The 18,449-nt window shown below is 43.3% G+C and overlaps 1 protein-coding gene across 2 annotated transcripts in view; it reads right to left on the bottom strand.

The window, feature by feature from the left end:
* Window positions 1-3,609, bottom strand: part of twist2 — a 23,102-nt gene extending 19,493 nt beyond the window's left edge. The window contains exons 1-2 of one of the 2 annotated variants that reach the window (XM_073044662.1): window positions 3,193-3,430; window positions 728-1,244 (exon numbers count right to left, since the gene is read on the bottom strand). In XM_073044662.1, coding sequence (XP_072900763.1) covers window positions 733-1,233 — 501 coding nt within the window. In that variant the 5' untranslated portion in view covers window positions 1,234-1,244; window positions 3,193-3,430 and the 3' untranslated portion in view covers window positions 728-732. Of the gene's footprint in view, window positions 1-727; window positions 1,245-3,192 lie in introns of those variants that run through there. The other variant, XR_012098838.1, reaches the window with a different exon arrangement.
* Between the last annotated feature and the right edge of the window lie 14,840 nt (window positions 3,610-18,449).

Genomic DNA, 18,449 nt, shown 5'->3' with positions numbered 1-18,449 from the left:
CTAATTGGCTTCATGTGAATATTTGCAGCTCGCTATCGGAAGCACGGTACAAAAGTAGAATGGTCCCAGAGTTGAACTGTTGTTATAATCCTGTTCTCAAACCTGATGGAGATTATTATCATCCTGGGATTCACGTCCATCTCTGGCACGCCGGTCTTCCCAAACCCAATATTTATTTATAACAAACCTCTAAAGGATTGCGGTTCGTGGTAGTCTCTCACGATAATCGAAAACAATATTGAACTCCATTTATTAATTAACATATAAATAATCTAAAATAAGATTTCGCCCGCTCTAACCTTCACACAACCTCATCGTTTTTAACTGTTTATTTTTTTGTATGAATGACGTTTGTAAACATAAACCCCGATCAGTCAGCGCGGCATTTTTTTTTGCGTTTGAATTATTCCCTTCGGGAAAATATATTTTCTTAGCAATAGACAGTCCAGACTAAAATTTGTAAAGTGCAAGGACGCTGTAATGAGAAAATGACGAGGGTCTGGTTAGTGTTATTGCCTTCTAAAGGCATGAGTTAGCTATCCAAAGTAAGAGATCTGGGAACTGAGTTTACTTCATATGAGACTGAGTGTATGTTTCCATGAGTGTTTCATAAACAGCACGGGTGTGCTTTAGTCTGCCACCCCCACTGCCGCCTTCCCCTTTTATACAGATCTTCAGAGCCCAGATTGCAAGAGTAACATTTTTTAAAAAGGTTCACGTACCGGTTCGGCGCTAGTGGGTGGCCGACATTGACCAGGCTCCCTCCATCCTCCACACCGAGAACGCGTAACTCAGTCTCTCGTGGGCCACATAGCTACAGCTGGACATTTTTTGGTCCATTTCGTCGCTTTGCAAGACCTGGTAGAGGAAGTCGATGTACCTGGCGGCCAGTTTGAGGGTCTGGATTTTGCTGAGCTTGTCGGATGGCAGGGTGGGGATGATTTTTCTGAGCGACGAGAACGCCTCGTTGAGAGACTGAGTCCTCTGACGCTCCCTCACGTTGGCCAGGATCCGCTGATTCTGCAGCTCCTCGTAAGACTGCGAGCTCGGGCTGGACTTTTTGTTTCTTTTACCAGGGTTCGGGCTCCCGTCTTCGCTGGATTTTTTGCTGTACCTCCTCTTGATGTCGTACCTCTTCTGCTGTCTGTCCGCCTCCTCCTCGCTGCTCGCTAGACTGTCGGCCGGAGAAACGGGGGCACTGCTCGGACTTTCTTGCATGATGTCTGACGGCATGCCACACCGCCCTGGGAGAGGGGGTTGCGGGGAGGAAAGTAGAAGCTGAATCAAATGAGCAAAAGAGACTACCCCCCCCCCCCGTGCAGAATTCAACCCTGGAAAGAATCGCCTAAAAATGGAGACCGAGTTTGGTAGTCAGAAACTTCACCAAGTATTTCCCAACTTTTTTGGCTGATTATTGGGAATAAGAGTGGCTGGAAAGTTGTTAAGAGTGCGGAGGTGGCAGGAGTATCCGATTGGCTGCGACAGGAGTGTAGGCGGGGCCAACCCTCTCAGGAGGCAGACGGTTACAGATAATCAGTTAGCCGGGGGAAAAAAACTTCAGCCAGCCACGAAGAACGTCACTATACTGTATTACACTACTGCAACTTAAAGAGAGACAGTCACCATGTTCCCAAGTTTACTCTCATTCTCCTTCGGTGCCAAAGGCACCGGAATATTAATAGGTCAACTTCACCAAGTCGGGGAGCAGCGTGTATGCCCAGGGAATTAGTTATCGGAAGGCGAAAAATGCAAATTCCATTAAAATGGCAATTCAGTTTACAATAGGGATGGATGTTAAAGTTGAAAGCACCTCTGAACCCCCTCTCTCGGCCCGGCGCCGCTGCAGTCACACCACATAGACTGTAATATTATTGCTAAACTTATTCCCGAGGGCAAAATATTCGAACGTGCTTGAGATATTCTCAGAACCGTTCAGGAGTCGAACTTACTTCCCTTAGGAATACACAACTCTTCCTCTCTCTGTATTTCCCTTTCTTTCTCTTTCGCTCCCTATACACCATCCCCACCCCCACCCCCAGCTCCCAACTCTTAAGCGAAGTAACACTTTCGCACACAGACAACTCTCTCTGTCGGTTCATTTTCAACAACATTTATGAGATAAGACATACCCTCCACCCTGCCCCCAGTTATTGACCGTGTACGGTCGAGTACACAGGGAAAGTGTACCATGATCGAATAAAGAAGCGTAGTTAAGGTTTAATAGGATGAAACGCTCCTTCACGGGCAGGCAGGTAAAGCGGGCAGTTTGTTGCTAAATTTTACCGTATCATTGATGGTATTAACCACTTGGATTGCAGAAAATGAAAAACGAGTAGGAAAATGTACAAGTGGCGTGTCTGTTGCGACTGGGGGCACACAATCCTTGATTCTGGTACTTGTACGCCATGCCTACATAGCCCTCCGCCAAGCATTATACTGGGGCGGAGTTGTCCTTGGAGCCACTATCCAATTCATAAATGCCAAACAACTTCAGGAACATTTGTGGCAGAATAATATCTGTAGCCACAGTCATTAAATAATTGAACAATTCCCTAGCAGATTAGATGTCCGTGACCCGTCCTGAAGTTACCGACTAGACTCACGAGCATGGAACGGCCATAGAACCTGTGTTCAGCTGATACTACATTGAACAAACAAGCACACTTGCCTGACTTGTGAAAACAACCAGTCCTCACTAATTCCCTTGAATGCCTCACGGAAGTTGATTATATTCGGGGAATGATTATATATCATTCCCACGACCCACAGTTACCTGATGCTAAAACTCAGGACACTGCCGCCGAGTTATGCAAGTTGTTTAAACTGTTCAGAAATTCTGGGTACCGTTTTGTCTCCCCTTCCTTGTGATGTTGTGATGTTCTGTATCGAAAGACAAACCTGCTCCAACAAAAATAAAATCCGGAAATATCTGCAACTACTTGAATTCTATTATACAAACCCTTTGATACAAAAAAGCAGTAAGTTTAGGCTGATAAACCGGCATCTAGTTACAGCGCCAGTCAATAACCGATGAAACAATTTGTTACTTAATCGCTCTCCCCGTAGATATTAGGTGGCCATTGCAAACAATGACATGTAAATTAAAAATAGTAATCAACGCTCATAGCCATTTTAATTTGTACAATTTTACTAGGGAATTAGGCTGTTTGAAAAAAAGTTATTATTTTTTACCTTGTTAACGATTGCTATTCGTCTGTTTGATTCTCATGGTCCTGTGAGGAGTGGGGTTGGATTAGATTGTGAAGCCTCAGATTTTACAGTAAACTGTAAAAATACCGAACGCATGTGAAATCTTGTCATCGCTGCTTCATTTTCAATGGCAAGTGAATGTGTGTGAGTTTGTGTTTGGACAATCGTCCCTTGAGCCCACACGAAGCGACCCATTCACTTTTTGTCTCTCTCTCTCCTCGCTTTTCCCAAGTATTTCTGTCTGAGATTCCGATTCCCAATGGAACGGAAGGATTCTTCCATTATGCGTGCCGTTCCCACAGTAACCCACAATTTCACCTCTTAAAATCGTTACGTATTATTAATAGCAACTGGCACAATAATATCTGCTATATTTGTTGCGGCTTAGTGAATTTAACGATAAACATTTAACTTTACCCTAAGTTAACAAGTAAACAGTCAGTTTATTCACAACGGTGACAACTCAAGAATTTCTTTGTCGGCGTATAGTCTTCAAACAAGTAAAATGTATTCTTGTGCCGCCGGAGTCACGGCCATGGTAGGAATGAAAGTCATCATTTGACACGACGAGAAGATTCGTTTTATCTGACTTTTATAAAAAGGCTCCACATTCTATCGTTAGGGGTTTCAGTGAGCACATAAAGGCACACAGCTCCTAACTCTTAGCTTTAAGTTAGATTTTACAGCCCCCTCCTCTCATCCTCCCTCAAATTCAGAGTTCCAAGCCTTCGGGCTGACTTAAGAAGTAAACCTCGTGACTCCATAGCTCGCGTCAAAGACTTAGAGTTATATAATGCAATTTCATTAGAGTAGAAATTTTTGTTTTGCAACAATGATCAGTCTACTTTGTGTGTGTGTGTGTGTGTGTGTGTGTGTGTGTGTGTGTGTGTGTGTGTGTGTGTGTGTGTGTGTGTGAAGAGAATTAGATGAAAAGATACTCAAGCAGATATTCCACCCCACCCAATATACTGTTAGTATGTAGCTATGCAACACAGAGGGAATCAATATAGGGCGATATGAGTTGTGTTTAAACAGCACGTGATGCTCTCAGGTTTATGGTTCCTCTATATTTCCGTGGCCACTCGATTCTGCGGGCGTTTTCAAATCACGCAATCATTGAACGGCTTATTTGTTCTTCAATGTGTTACTCACTCCCAACCTCGATCGAGGGATCACCAGCACTTTTCGCTCCCTTCCCTGGGGAGGGGGTGGGTGAGATGCGAAACATCTCTCTCTCTCTCCCCCTCTCTTTCCCTCCTCTCTCCCTCTCTTTCTCTCCCTCTCTCCTTCTCCCCCTCTCTCTCTCTAAAATTTAAACAAATAGGGAAAGGTATCACTCTGTTAACATATAAAATGACTTTCGTTGAAAATTCGTGTGGGATGTTTTGAATCTGAGCAGTTCCTAAAGGGAACTGTAACCGAATGTATTAAGGGAATCGAGATTTTGGGGGATATATTATTTTTACGCGTAATCCGGTACTAATTGTGCTCCAAGAAAAAAATAGGATAGATGGTTCGATTCAAAGTTGAATGCAAAGAATCGGCCCTCAAAATCTTTAAATGCCAACAGTCACATTTCATGGTAGCACGGCTCAGCTTCTGCAGGAAAACCTTTAGCGAAGTGAATCTGGCTGGTACACTTTCACGTTACGAATGGTCCCGAGCATCGAGAGACGGCGTGAGAGCGTAAAATGCAATCAGTATAATTAATGCTAAACGCATTTAACCAAAATGAAGAGATGGTCCACATATCAATTCCAATATTATTTTAAAATAAAATAATTTACATTTAAATCGGATTGATCGTTGTCCTAGCTTTAATTCCTAACAGATTGGGATCGGTTCCTGATGGTCAAGCGATAGAATGAGCAGAAAATAGTTTTTTTCCCCAAAGAAGATACTTTTTCGGGGGAGAGGGGGTGGTTAGATACGAGGGGAGTCAGCAATGGTTGTAAACAGTGGCCGCTAAGAAATTCTCATGATAAACTTCGTTATTAAGACTGTTTATTTTCACGGAGATATGATTTCTTTTATTCCGGTTTAGACACAGCTCCAAATCGCCGTTTTCTGTACCAAACAAATTTTCACTTAAAACATTCAATGTTTGCCACATCTATTAACTTATTGCGCCTTTAACCGTTTGTCGTAAATTTCTAGAAAATTGTTATTCTGTGGACTGATAGTTATGCAGAGCTGTTATCTGTAAGAACGGTTGTCAGATAATTTTGTAAACCTTGGTTGAACTATTAGAATTCTTTATAATTAGTTTGAGTTAAATGTGCAAAGTAACGACATTAGCTTGGACAATCCTACCAGAACGTCCTCTGTAATAATACTGACAATGCTGCAATTTTCAAAGTAATCGAGAGGATTTTAAAGATACCATATGTAAAAGCCTGCAATTTTTTTTTTGATTTTGAGGCGTTATGTAAACCCAATTTGTATAATATTCGTTTGACTGGGGCACTTGCTTTGCTTTATTTTACAAATAAAACTCTAATGATTCGTGGGTAGGCCACTTCGAAAGGTTTTTTTCTGATTTCACTTGTCCCCAGTGGTGTGAGACGAAGTCACTTTAAAGTGGGTTGTCGGGTCCTGAGCATCTGATTTGTTTCATTTCGTAACATTGACGCTAGAGGGTGCTAATTTCACGTTTGGACCCTTCCTCTAATATTAATGTGTAATGGTAATAATGCATCCAATGTGTATTATTCCACGGATTAATTTCGCATCTTTATGTTGAAAATTGCTAGACGGCAAAGGAATTGTTTCTGAATGATCCCTAAAAATAATTAGTGGCAGTAACAAATGTAAAGAGGAACCAATAACTGATCACTTTTCATTATTCTTATCGTATAATTTTGACGAGTCCGAGATGACGTATCGATAAAGGCTCAAAAACTGGGCAATGTGTGGACTTGTGGAAACCACCTTGAACCAATAATATGTTGTCAATGAGGTTCTTAGTCTGAAATCTGTCCGACAATTAAAACTAGTAATTCCATGTAATATTACGCTTGGATAGCGCCTCCGTAGCTGATCAGATTTTCTCATTGGGAAACTTTGATCATGCATTTTCATTATCCAGAACACAACGATACTTGATATAATACTGATCAGACGGTTGTGTTTATTGCGAACCAGGAAGAAGCATGCTTAAACTGTTGCAATACGAAAAGGAAGACTAGTTACTATATAAGACGAGGAAGACTTAATCTATTGCATGCCGTAATAATGATTCTTGACTTTTTAAGATATATTTTAAATGACGAAATATGTTGACGTCCCACTTTGTTTTTGAGGTTTTCAGTTAAGAAATACAAGGAGTTGGGACAGATTATACATTAGCTGCCCGATATCCCGGTAGGACAAGCAGGTTAGAACCCTTGATCGCCCTCTTCATTGAAACCTCGATATTCTCAGTACAGGGTGTACCTGTGTTGAGATTTGACATCATCCTGATCTTGGAAAACTTTAAAAGCTGCTTAAAACCGCTGTAAACAGGTTATGTGAATTAATATTGCAAGCTAGCGACATTGATTTTGAGCTGTGAGAGACAAAATAATTCGAATATAAATTGTAACAAAAATAAAAACACACAATGCTGGCAGAACTCAGCAGGCCAGACAGCATCTATGGGAGGAGGTAGTGACGACGTTTCGGGCCGAAACCCTTCATCAGGAGTGTAAATTGTAACTCCTTTAATGGCGGGAATGGCATCGCTGTCAATCAATTAAGTGCTCATTATCCGAAAGTTCTTCCCAAAACGACAACGTCATAAATATCACGGGTAGGACATAATGTAATGCACAGCGTGTTCGGAGCAAGGGCAATGTCAATAACATCGCCGCGTTGACTTAATTTCCTTTGTCACTTTTATTGATGCAGGGTCACGACCTGCAGCATCGGCTATCTCCTTGTGTCTACAGTTACTGTTCGGCCAGCTAAGTTTCTCCAGCATTTTGCTCTTCCTCCAGATTTCAGCATCTGCAATCTCTCGTGTCGTCAACTTATTTATCCTGATTACATTCTTAACAGATGCATAATAATAAACAAACATTTGTAGCCTTGGTCAGATCCATAGATCAGCAACAACACTAAATTAGCAATTCGTTAAGCCGTTACGAGCATAAATACTGTCGGCAGGTGTTCGACCGACCGGAGAGGAATCCATGCTTATCCTTTTTCAAACACAGAATTGTCTCGATATCAGGCGTCAGGATTCAGAGAGATTGTAATACGAAATTTTATCTGATCTCCGCAATCTCAAAGTCGAGCCTCCGTTCAGGAATGCCAAACTCACTGGTTTGACAGAAAGAGATTTGTTTAATGTCATAATAGAAACAAATCCTACAGTGGAGAACTAGTCAGTAACGCATGCGCTCTTAGTTTGTCTCAAGCACATCTTTTTAATCGTGTTACCTCTTTTGCATGTGTTGTTGAGTTCACAGGCGTTCACAAGGCAAACCTATACGGCAACTCATTTACCACTTTCCGACTGAGCTGATTCCTCCTTCACTTGTAAGAACACTGAATGAATACCAGTTGACATGAGGATTGAGAATTCCCGAGGTCGATTTATTCTCCGACTTTTTCGTTTAAATTTTAGTCTGTAAAAGATCTGAAGAAAATTTGTTACAGAGGATTTGGGGATTTTGAATTAAAGATCTTTTTTTTAAATGTATCAAGACATTAAAAGCCATAAATTGAACGAGCAGCCTCTCAAGCAGAACAAAGGATGAGGCGGTGGAGCAGACTCGATGGGCTGAATGGCCTAATTCTGCTCCTATATCTTATGGTTTTATGGTTTGAGTTGGACAAATCAAAACACAAAATGCTGAGAATATTCAGAAGGTCGGGCAGCATCCGTAGAGAGAGAAACCGAATTAACATTAGAGATTGGTGACGATTCATCAGAATGGTTTTCAGGTTTCCAGGGTCAGCACTATTTTACGTTTGAATTACAAGCTGTTATTTGTTCCGGAAACCACTGTTAACCAATACACATTTTCATTGATTCAATATTAACTGTATAAAACAGATTGGAGTCAACATCACCAGCAGAAGATTAGGCATCTAAGGACACCCACAGGCTGATGCAGCTCCCCCAGCATTTTGGGTGTGTTACGATAGATACAGCTCCAGCTTTAGGCTGAAGTCAGTACCGCTGCATCTGATCGCGACTGCCTTCGCTGCTGGGCGAGTGGTTTATTGAGCTGCGGACTCCGAAAATTGCGGCGGACTCCGCAAAGTTCTGTGTTATGAGGATCTGGTTGATTAGCCGAGGAAGCACTGAAAATTTTCAACAATCGGAGGTTAACTGTTGGCAACAGAGCGACGCACTGTGGCAAAGCGTCGAGGTCTTACAGTTCAACATTCCATATTCCGTTGGCGAAGGATGAGTAACCGCCTGGCTCCTCGTTGCGTGCTAGCAGACTACTCAGAAAGCCTTGCATGGGCACTGTCTTCGACGACGCCCCTGTAACTCGATTAGGTCGAATAGCCCTTTGCCGAAGCATGACCGCAATACACGGAGATAAACACGTTGCTGTTCGCCGTCAAATGTTTGCCATGTTCAGCTGGGAGCGGATGGACAACGAGAAACTGATTGTGAACACAAGAAATTCTGCAGAAACCGGAAACTGGAGGAATTCATCTCTGGAGAGGAATAAAGAGTCGACGTTTCCGGCTGAGACACTTCATTAGGACTGCATTGGTTCAATATCCAATAGTTATGGTATGTCGCTAGGAATGAGAAACGCTCCTATAGACAAAATTAAACATCTTTGAGAACGAGATTTCAATTTCTGAGGAAACTTGGAATGAAATTTTTAAATTGGTTAACACTTCATCGTTATGTGTCCGCCATTCCCTTTTACAATTTAAAGTGGTTCACAGGGCTCACATGTCTAAAGATAAGCTATCTCGTTTTTATTTTGATATATCTCCTTTCTGTGATAGATGTAATAATGGAGAAGATTCATTAATTCACATGTTTTGGACATCTCCGAGCCTTGAAAGACTCTGTAAGGAAGTATTCCAAACTTTCTCAGTACGTTTTCAAGGTAAATTTTAAGCCTAACCCTTTGACCGCATTATTTGGTATTGTTGGAGGAAAAGACCTTTATTTTGAAGACTCCTGATTTGCATATTTTGGCTTTTATTTCTCTTATAGCTAGGAGGGCGCTCTTGCTTAAACGGAAGGATGCTGTTCCACCTACTCATGCTCAATGGTTACGGGATGTTATGTCATGCTTAAATTTAGAGAAGATCCGATGTTCAGTTTTTGAATCTAGCCAAGACTTTATACATTGTGGGGACCATTTTTGAGTTATTTTCAAAACCTTTGATTTGTTGTAAAAGTACAGATGGTGGCTAACAATATATTTTATTATATGATAAGGGGCTTGCCCCTTTTTCTTGCTTTTCCTAACAGCTCTGACTTTGGTGGTGGGTTTAGATTTTTTCTGTATAGCAAAATTATTATATTTCAATATTACGATTTAATTTAATTTTTATGAATACAAAGTTTTGTGATTGTAACTGTATTTTAATACAATGTATTTGGTATTATTTTTTTTCTTTTGACTTATATATATCTTCTTGTACTCTGTATTCTTCTATGTGGAAACGAATAAAAATATTGAAAAGAGGACTGTATTGGGAGGGGGAGGTGGCCAAATTAGAAGCGGGGAAGGGGAAGGAGTACAAGCTACATGGTGATAGGTGAAGCCAGATGAGGGAGAAGTTGTTTGGGTGGGGGAGGGGATGAAGTGAGAAGCTGGGAGGTGATTGGTGGAAAGAGTTAAAGAAGGAGCCTGAGAGGAGAGGAGAATGGGCAATAGGAGAAGAGGATGGAGGAGGGGCAGCAGTAGAGGGGTGACAGGCAGGTGAGAAGAAGATAAGGAGTAAGAGGAGAGCCAGAATAGGGAATGGAAATGGAGAGAAGGGGAGCGGGAAAAATTACCGGAAGTAATCGATGTCCATGCTGTCAGGTTGGAGGCTAACCAGCCGGAATACCAAGTGTTGCGCCTCCAACCTAAGATTAGCCTCGTTTTGGCAGCAGAAGAAGCCCTGGGCCGACATGTAGGGTTTGGAATTGGAAGCAGAATTAAAATGATCGGCCACCGGGAGACATTATCTGTTGCGGAAGGAGTGACTTCCTTAATTCATTATCGACTGTCTCAAATGCCCCTGAAAAGGTGACGGCAAATCTCCTTCTCCAACTACTTAATCATGGATAAACGTGAAGATACCTCACCCCTCTCCAACGTTGCTGTTAGGTACGGAATTCCTAGATTTTAATCAGATTAAGATGGTGGAATACCAGTACATTTCAAAGGACCCCCCCCCCCTTTCGCATTGCAGGAGTGCCCTTTCGGAGGTGTGGTCTTTCCGATCAAACGGGAAACCTGGGCCCCCGTCAGCCCTCTCTCTCCAGGCGCTATCTTAAGGCAGTGCAGCGCCTAGATCCTGGTGTCTGGGACAATGGGCGAGCTTTGCTCACTTCACGAGCTCTCCTTAACGCCCTAGGCCTCGCGATTGCCGACGGAGGTCAGGTGGTTTCGGAGAAACTTAGGGCTTCTGCCCGCCAACATACCACTGAAAACCGACTACGGGATGGTGTGCTTGAGGGCAGGCCGACTCCGTGAGGTGTGGTCGTGTCCAAAGGTGTCTAATATACAGAGACGTTTAAGGAGCTTAAACTGTTGTTTTTAAAATCAGTTTTTAATAAATAAAATTCATTCAGCACTAATTTGTTAATAAGCACGATGAAGCGCATGAAGCTGAACGGGAAACTAACTGCATTTCCAGTTCAATGTCAGATATGTTGGGGCTGGTTCCTCTAGGCATATTCCTCGGCCTATTGCTAGACAATCCCAGCAAGATCTGGCCCACGAGATGCCAGTTTACTCAGGATACAATAGCAAAGCTTACGAGGTACTTTGCAAGGAATAGAGGGAGGTGGGTCATGTGCAGGTAGGTAGGATTAGTTAGTGTACTTTGGCTCATGGCCGACGCACACAGGTTAGCTCGTGGGGTCTGCCTCTCAGCTCTGATCAAGACTTCAGTTAACGAAAAGGACAAAACGGGACCAGCGTCTGAGAACACCCCCGAGGTCCTCTACGAATCCTCACGGAGCTTGTGCCAGACCTGCAGGATATTCTAACTTAGTTAACGGCTGAAAACCAGCAGAGAACCGTCGGCGTGCCCCATGTGCGCGTTCTTCATACCACGCTCAGTTAAAAGACTGTGTGATCATTGTCTGACTGCACTTCGAGGGAGCTCGCAATGTGGAACTGACCTCCCATTTATTGTATCACGATGTGGCGCTTGCAAACTAACATTGCCCATGATGGGGCATCCAGGAGAGGATCAACTGGTGCTAAATTTGCAGAGGTGTTGTCAATAGCTGATCCCGTTGTCGTTTTAGTGAATGAAAGTGTTGAATGGTGCCGAGGAACAGCCCACTGTGACGGCGGCGACCACGATGCCAAACTAAACTAAATCTATTTACAAGCACGTCATCCGCACCGCTATAGTCCTTGCGTGTTTAACCACCTCTTAAGCATTGCTGTCGTATTCTGAGGAAATTATCATCGCAAGGACACGATCGCGCTGGCAGGTGCTGTGGAATCTGCCTCTGGGGTTTACGGGAGATGTGTGAGTAGTTACATAATACAAATAGTCTGTACTGCGATGTGTGTGGGAGGCACTAACAACTCCGGGCTCTTCGTCGTCCATTGTTCCAATCTTCACAAGCATTGGAGCATTCAGACCAATATTCCACCATACCTAACCGGGGCTTTGCAAGCAGCACCGGGCGTGGTAAGTGAGACAATCACCGCAGTCCCTGCAGTATCTACCGCCACAGCTTCTATGTGTCTGAGCTCATTTTGGTATATTGAAACCAGTTAACTTTTACTGATGAGAGTTGCTGTTCAAGATGGTTCAATTTCCCACTGTTCGGGCGATTTGCCTTCTGTTTTCCCGTGTTGCATCATGCCAGCGAACGAAGAAACAAGCTGTCCATCGAATAGCAAGAGTGGAGGGATGGGGATGAAAATGCTGGCGCCTACGAGGTATGATGATGTCTCCCTGATCGAGGCGTAGTGCTGATCCGTGTGGTGTCGACATCAATTGGAGCCCATCTCTCATTTGTGCATTAGCCATGGCTGCGTTCAGTTGCACCGGCCATCCGGATGGTCTGAAGCATTCATTGCAGGGACATCAGACCCCGGAAGTAGTGGTGTAGCCGTTTGCAGTGGGATCATCCGCTAAACCGGAACCTGAGCACTTCTCACCGTTGCCACACTAAGCGCGGGGAAACGCGAGTCAGGGGAGACACAAGAGACAGCAGACGCTGGAATCCGGAACAAAAAACAAACTTCCGAAGAAACTCGGCGAGCCGACCTATATTTGAGCGAGGGGAATTAAATAAGGGCCACAAACAAAACGTCGACTAACCACATGCCTCCACAGATGCCGCCCTGAATCGCCCCGTTCCTCTAGCAGCTCGTTATTTTCTGAACAAGCCAATGCCTCAAGTTTCCTCCTGAAGTTGGCTGTAAGTGGAGGCGAAGAGAATATAGGGAAGGAGGAAGTGATTGCGTCTGACAGACAGTTCTTACCACTCCCCATTCTCCACCCGCAACCACCCCCCACCCCCACCCCCAGCACATGACGAACCGACCCGGTTTTCTCCCTGCCCTAAGCCATTGCAAGATGCAGGATGATCAGAACATGAGTAGTCACAACCGAGAGCTCATAGAAGTGCCGTATTTGAAGCTCTAGCCTCTCTCCGACCGGCGTCCACTCGTCTCATCTGCTTGCTCGCCCTCGGTGCTTTTCAGTTCCCCTCAATTCTGATGAAGGGTCCAACACCTCAAATGTTAACCCAATTCCTCTCTGCATAGATGCTGCCTGGCCTGTTGAGTATTTCCGACATTTTTAGTTTTTATTTTGTCATTTAATATATTTTTCCCAAGAAAAGTTGCGGTCAGCTCTAGGAGGAGCTGATTAATTCTCCGCAGTCTTGTCCCTAGGACTTTGAAGCTCGTTCTTTGTGGGTTAAGTTGACCTTGAGTTCATTGGCAAGGCCGGGGTCAATTTCCCGATAGAAGAAAACAAGTTAGTGTTACGTACCCCGTAACTGGGTCACTTACCAGCAAAGATAGGGAGGTCCGTTGAAGTCTGATGGTACTATTTTTAACAGTATTTATTGATAAAAATACACAAAAATAATATCAATGCAAACATACAGATAATATACGTCGTCAATACTAAATCTAAAAGCGCGGGTATAATAATAATCAATAAGAAATAGCTCTATCGTTGTCTAGGGGATAATGTATTGTCCGATGGAAATATAAAAGTCACTTTAGTTCATTCAGGCTGCAGCCTTTGGTTGGAGTCACGAGAGAGACGGATTTTTAGAACTTGCCCGTTTTTCTTTTTTATGATGTCGATCCTTCGAAATGTCGTTGGGGTTGGTTTCTCCTTTTTTAGCTAAAGCCGTTCTTCCGTGGTGAGGCCCACCAATTCCGAGGCAAATGGAAAAGGACGCACGTGTGCTTTCCACCGGTTGTCGCTAGTACGCTGTCACGGGATTTCTAGCGTTTCTCCTGGTGCGTCTGAAGGGGTTGTTCCCCAGACCCTCTTTTATCCTTACTCACGGGGTCTCAGATGTCAATCAGGTTGGGATGATGCCATCCCCCAACCAGCCCACGTTGCTCATTCCTTGAGGACGTCGATGAATAGCATAGAGCTCAATACACAATTCCGTCTCCAAGAGACAATGGCCGTTTCCCGTGGCTTTGTATCGCTGAGGGGCCAGGACATTCCAAACCCCTTGTGGATTCTGCGTGTCTTTCTCTCATTTCCTGGGTCTCCTGACCTGAATTAATAGTGATCTTGCGATTCTCAAAAAGGAGGGGGCAACTCTGTACCCTTCGGCCCCTCAGAGTTGGGGCACAGGCGTAACACTGGAAATTAGTGCCGTGTAATGTTGCGCATTCAAGCGAAGACTCCTGAATAGACAAGTCCAATTTCTGAGTAATATTCTACCCCACCCTTGTCCAAAGAATCAAGATCAACAAATAACTCACCGGCGACAGAAAAGGCAAGCCCCTACCGCCCTTTCCCTTCAACTTAATTACACCCTAGAGACCAACACTAAACAATCCTCTATTTCAAGTTCAAGAACGGTCCTGTAAAATCTACGTATGCTGATTTGTATGCGCCGTGGAAAGGAAAATATACACACGACTCTGAAGTGCGAAAGCATGTATATTTTGAAAATTAATTAAAAAATTTAAAAATTAAATGTGGTAAATTAAACGCCGATTATAGGGACGTTCGAACTAGAGAGGGGGTTCCCAACCTGGCGTCCATGGACCCTTGCTTACTGGCATTGGTCCATCACATGAAATAGGTTGGGAACCCCTGAACTAAAGGGCCTTTTGCTAATCGGTAGTTTATTTCTCTTTCTAGGTGATTACCAAAGTACCAGAAGGTATCATATTTAAATCACATTTCGGGTGATTGAACAGCTGTTTAACTCTTCCGCTGAAATCTTTCCTGTCAGTTTCAGGAAACGCATTCATCTGTTATGGACTAGGGTGTATTACACTTTTCGGAGAGTACAAATAAATCCAATTGCAGTAACTTTTTTTTCTGTTAGCAAAATTGAAACGTTAACTAATTTATTGCGTAAACTTTCTTTACCATCTGCTCTGTATTAAAGCGTTTGCTACTCAAAGTCCTGTGAATATATAAAGGTCATATGGGACGCACGTGCCCAACAATCCCGGCAATGTGAACCGCAGACGTTCATAGCCGCTTTAATGGAAAGACACGCACAGACGCAGAGACCTCTTCTGCCTAACACATATACATATTTAGAGGCGAGTACACAGATGCGCCAAGCAACCAACGCACGGCTTGTCTTTTGCACGTGGGTAATTTGTCAGTCTTGTGCGCAATTTTTCATTATATTGTATCTCTGAATGCCGGCAAGAATATGAATCTCAATGTAGTATATGGTGATATATACGAATTTCGATAATAAATTTACTTTGAACTGTGAATTTCATCGCCAGTGACGGCGTCAGAGGCCAAGTCATTAGCTATACTTAAAGCGGAGGTTGATAGGTTCTTGATTAATAAGGTCGTCAAAGGTTACAGGAGAGTGATGCTAAATCGGCCATGATGAAATGGGAGAGTAGACTCGATGGGCCGAATGGCTTAATTCTGTTCTTATGTTTTATAGCCTTACGAACGCTCGGCCATACGTATGCACAAGATGCTTATGCATACCCACAAAGGCATTCAAGTGCAGCAGTCTTTTTGGGCACAGAAATATACACACACAAAGATGCAGGCAGATACAAATACATTTCACCAGCAGACATGTCCAGGGCAAATTTACAGTCACAAGTGGTCATACTGTGATACATAGATAGGCTCACTTACAAAGATAAACAAAATGTATTCCTAGATGTTTGAGGCATATCAGACAATCCCTACGCTCACGTGCATAGGCATCTACTTAGCATGGTTCTAAAGCATCCTCAAACTTTCACACTCACACATGCGCACGTGTGCATCTGCGACAAGAAAGCATACGAATGTAAAGTCAAATGTCAAAACAGAACATTGCTCGAGAAACTTTAATTTATTTGTGCCAAGCGTTTGGTCATGCGCGTGGGTTGGTTAGTTGCTCGATGATCAGACTGCAGTGTCCATGTCCTGCAGATGGCGATTAAAGGAGTGATTTTGTTCTCTCTTTTTAATGTATATATAATTTAATTCTACCGCTAAATGTTCTTAACTTTGCAGTTTTAAATCGCAGTGACGTAAAATATCAGCAATGTCTGTCTGCAGCTCGACGAACTTTGGCTCAGAGTTGATGAGCTGGAGCCCGAGATTCAGACACCGACATGCATCAGTCAGCTGCTGGATAACCTATTCTAAGAGACAGTTTTATCTCTTAGTTTAAGAATAATTGAACCGGCCAGACAAGAGGGACTGGCGTGCCTGATTCCAATTTAGAACCCAAGGGGTGATACATCAGAATGCTTAGTCTGTCATTTAAAATTCTTACAGCCTGAGTGAATGGGAGGAGAGACTGAACCGCAGTGAGCAAACTGATCACTGCATGTGTCATACAAGCTGCGGAAGAGAAAAGGAATGTACAGTACTGTTGATACTCTCATCGTCATCATCATTATGTGCTGTGTCGTATGACGTGGGCGATCATGGTCTATTGACCATGATTGTTTGTGGTAAATTTTTCTACGGAAGTGGTTTGCCATTGCCTTCTTCTGGGCAATATGTTTACAAGACAGTTAACCCCAGCCATTATCAATACTCGTCAGAGATAGTCTGACTTTAGCCAGTGGTTCTATAACCAGGAATTGGGATATGCACCAGCTGCTCCTACGACCATCCACTACCTGCTCCCATGGCTTCACGTGACCCTGATAGGTGGGCTAAGCAGGTGCTACACCTTCCTCAAGGGTGACCTAGAGACCAGCAGAGGAACGAGCGCCTTACACCTTCTTTGGAATGTCCACTCCGCCAGTTGGTGGAATAGTTAGAGTTATCGGCAGTCATGAATGTGAGTGCCAAAGGATGCCTTGCCTGCCTGGTACCATGGTTCAAAACATTTCCATCGGGCTGGAGAGGAACGTAAGGAACGGGAGGGGAAAGATCTAGTTGTCTTGGTTCATCTGGGTGCAAATAATTCAGATGGGGTAGAGATTAGGGTTCTGCTAAATGAATGTGACCAGCTATGCTCCAAGTTAAAAAGCGGAGCCTCATGGGCTTGCTACTTGAGCCATGTGCAGATTATCATCTCATTGAATTTAAGTTTGGCTCAAAGGGCGGTGTGGGAGAAATAATTTTCTATTCATCGGGCAGGTAGAAGAGGAGAATTCTGCTGGGGCCAGAGACGCAGTGAATTGAATAATTAGGATGGCAAATGAGACTTGAAACTGAGTAGTGGGAGGGGAAAGGCGTGTTCTAGTCAGAGGAGATTTGTGAAGTTAGAGAAAGGAAGAAATTGATAGTTTATCAATACGGGTAGCGGACTAGAAAGGAACTGTAAGAGTATGCCCGCAGTTAGAATAAGAACAGGAGAAAACAGTGAAGAGACAGGCTCTCTATCTGAAATGTGTGCAGCATTCATAACAAGATAGAGGACTTAATGCCACAAATAAAAGCAAATGTGTACAATCTAACAGTTCTTTACGAGGACACGTTAACAAAGTGACCAGGGCTGGGAATTAACACACTGATGAAAGCTGAACTGTCAGAAGGGAAAACCAAACGAAAGGAGACGGGGAGCCCTGATATTAAGGAGTAGGGTAACACCAGTAGGACGGTAAGATCTTTACTCAGCGAGTCAAGTCGAATCAGTTTAGATGAAGCCAAGACGTTTCAAGGGGCAGAAAGCTATGGTGAGTGTGCCGGCTCCAGGCAGTAGCGGCAAAGCAGGAGATCAGCAGTGCGTGAGATTTTCTGGATCAGATAGTGAAGGGAAACACACTTTTCCATAAAAATAAACACAACAGATCCCGGAAATCTAAAAGAACAAAAAATGTTGCAAGAATTCAACAAGGCAGTTCGCATTTGTGAGGAGAGAAACAGGGTAGGAGACCCAGAAACTAAAAGGTTAGTTGATTGTTATCGGTGTTTATCTCTGAGCCAGAAGAAGGCATTGCCCTATTGTGATCCTCTTGAAACTTTTATTGCAGTTTATCCCGAGGATAAACAAAATACCAGCCATAGAATATCATGGAAAATGACAAAATATGGAATAGGATTTCTATTGAACCACTGGGCATCGGGTTCAACAATTCTTCTCCACTACCTTCCAGTTAGTTTTCATTTCTCTCTTGGTATTTTGCCATTATGTGTCGTTGAAACGAAAGTCTTAGAAAGTGTGTGTTTTTTTCCCCTCCGCTGATTTAGAGAGAGAGCGACGGTCCTTGAGTCGCAACTAAGTTTATTGGAGCAGGCAAGTCTGCGCTGGACGCTGGTGCATGTACGACTGACTAATCGCTCCTGATCATAGAGGGAACATTCTATTAAAAAAAATTAATTTACCGAATACACTTCAGCACAATCTTGAGCACAGCGATTCGCAAGTTTCAATTATTTGTTGTGATTTAAATACTCCATTCATTTTAACAATTTCGATGGCAAACAATACTTCCTTCCATCCCATACCCATG

Source organism: Hemitrygon akajei, chromosome 5 (assembly GCF_048418815.1).
Source record: "Hemitrygon akajei chromosome 5, sHemAka1.3, whole genome shotgun sequence".
Taxonomy (NCBI): Eukaryota; Metazoa; Chordata; class Chondrichthyes; order Myliobatiformes; family Dasyatidae; genus Hemitrygon; species Hemitrygon akajei.
This window is presented reverse-complemented; position numbering and strand designations above follow the sequence as displayed.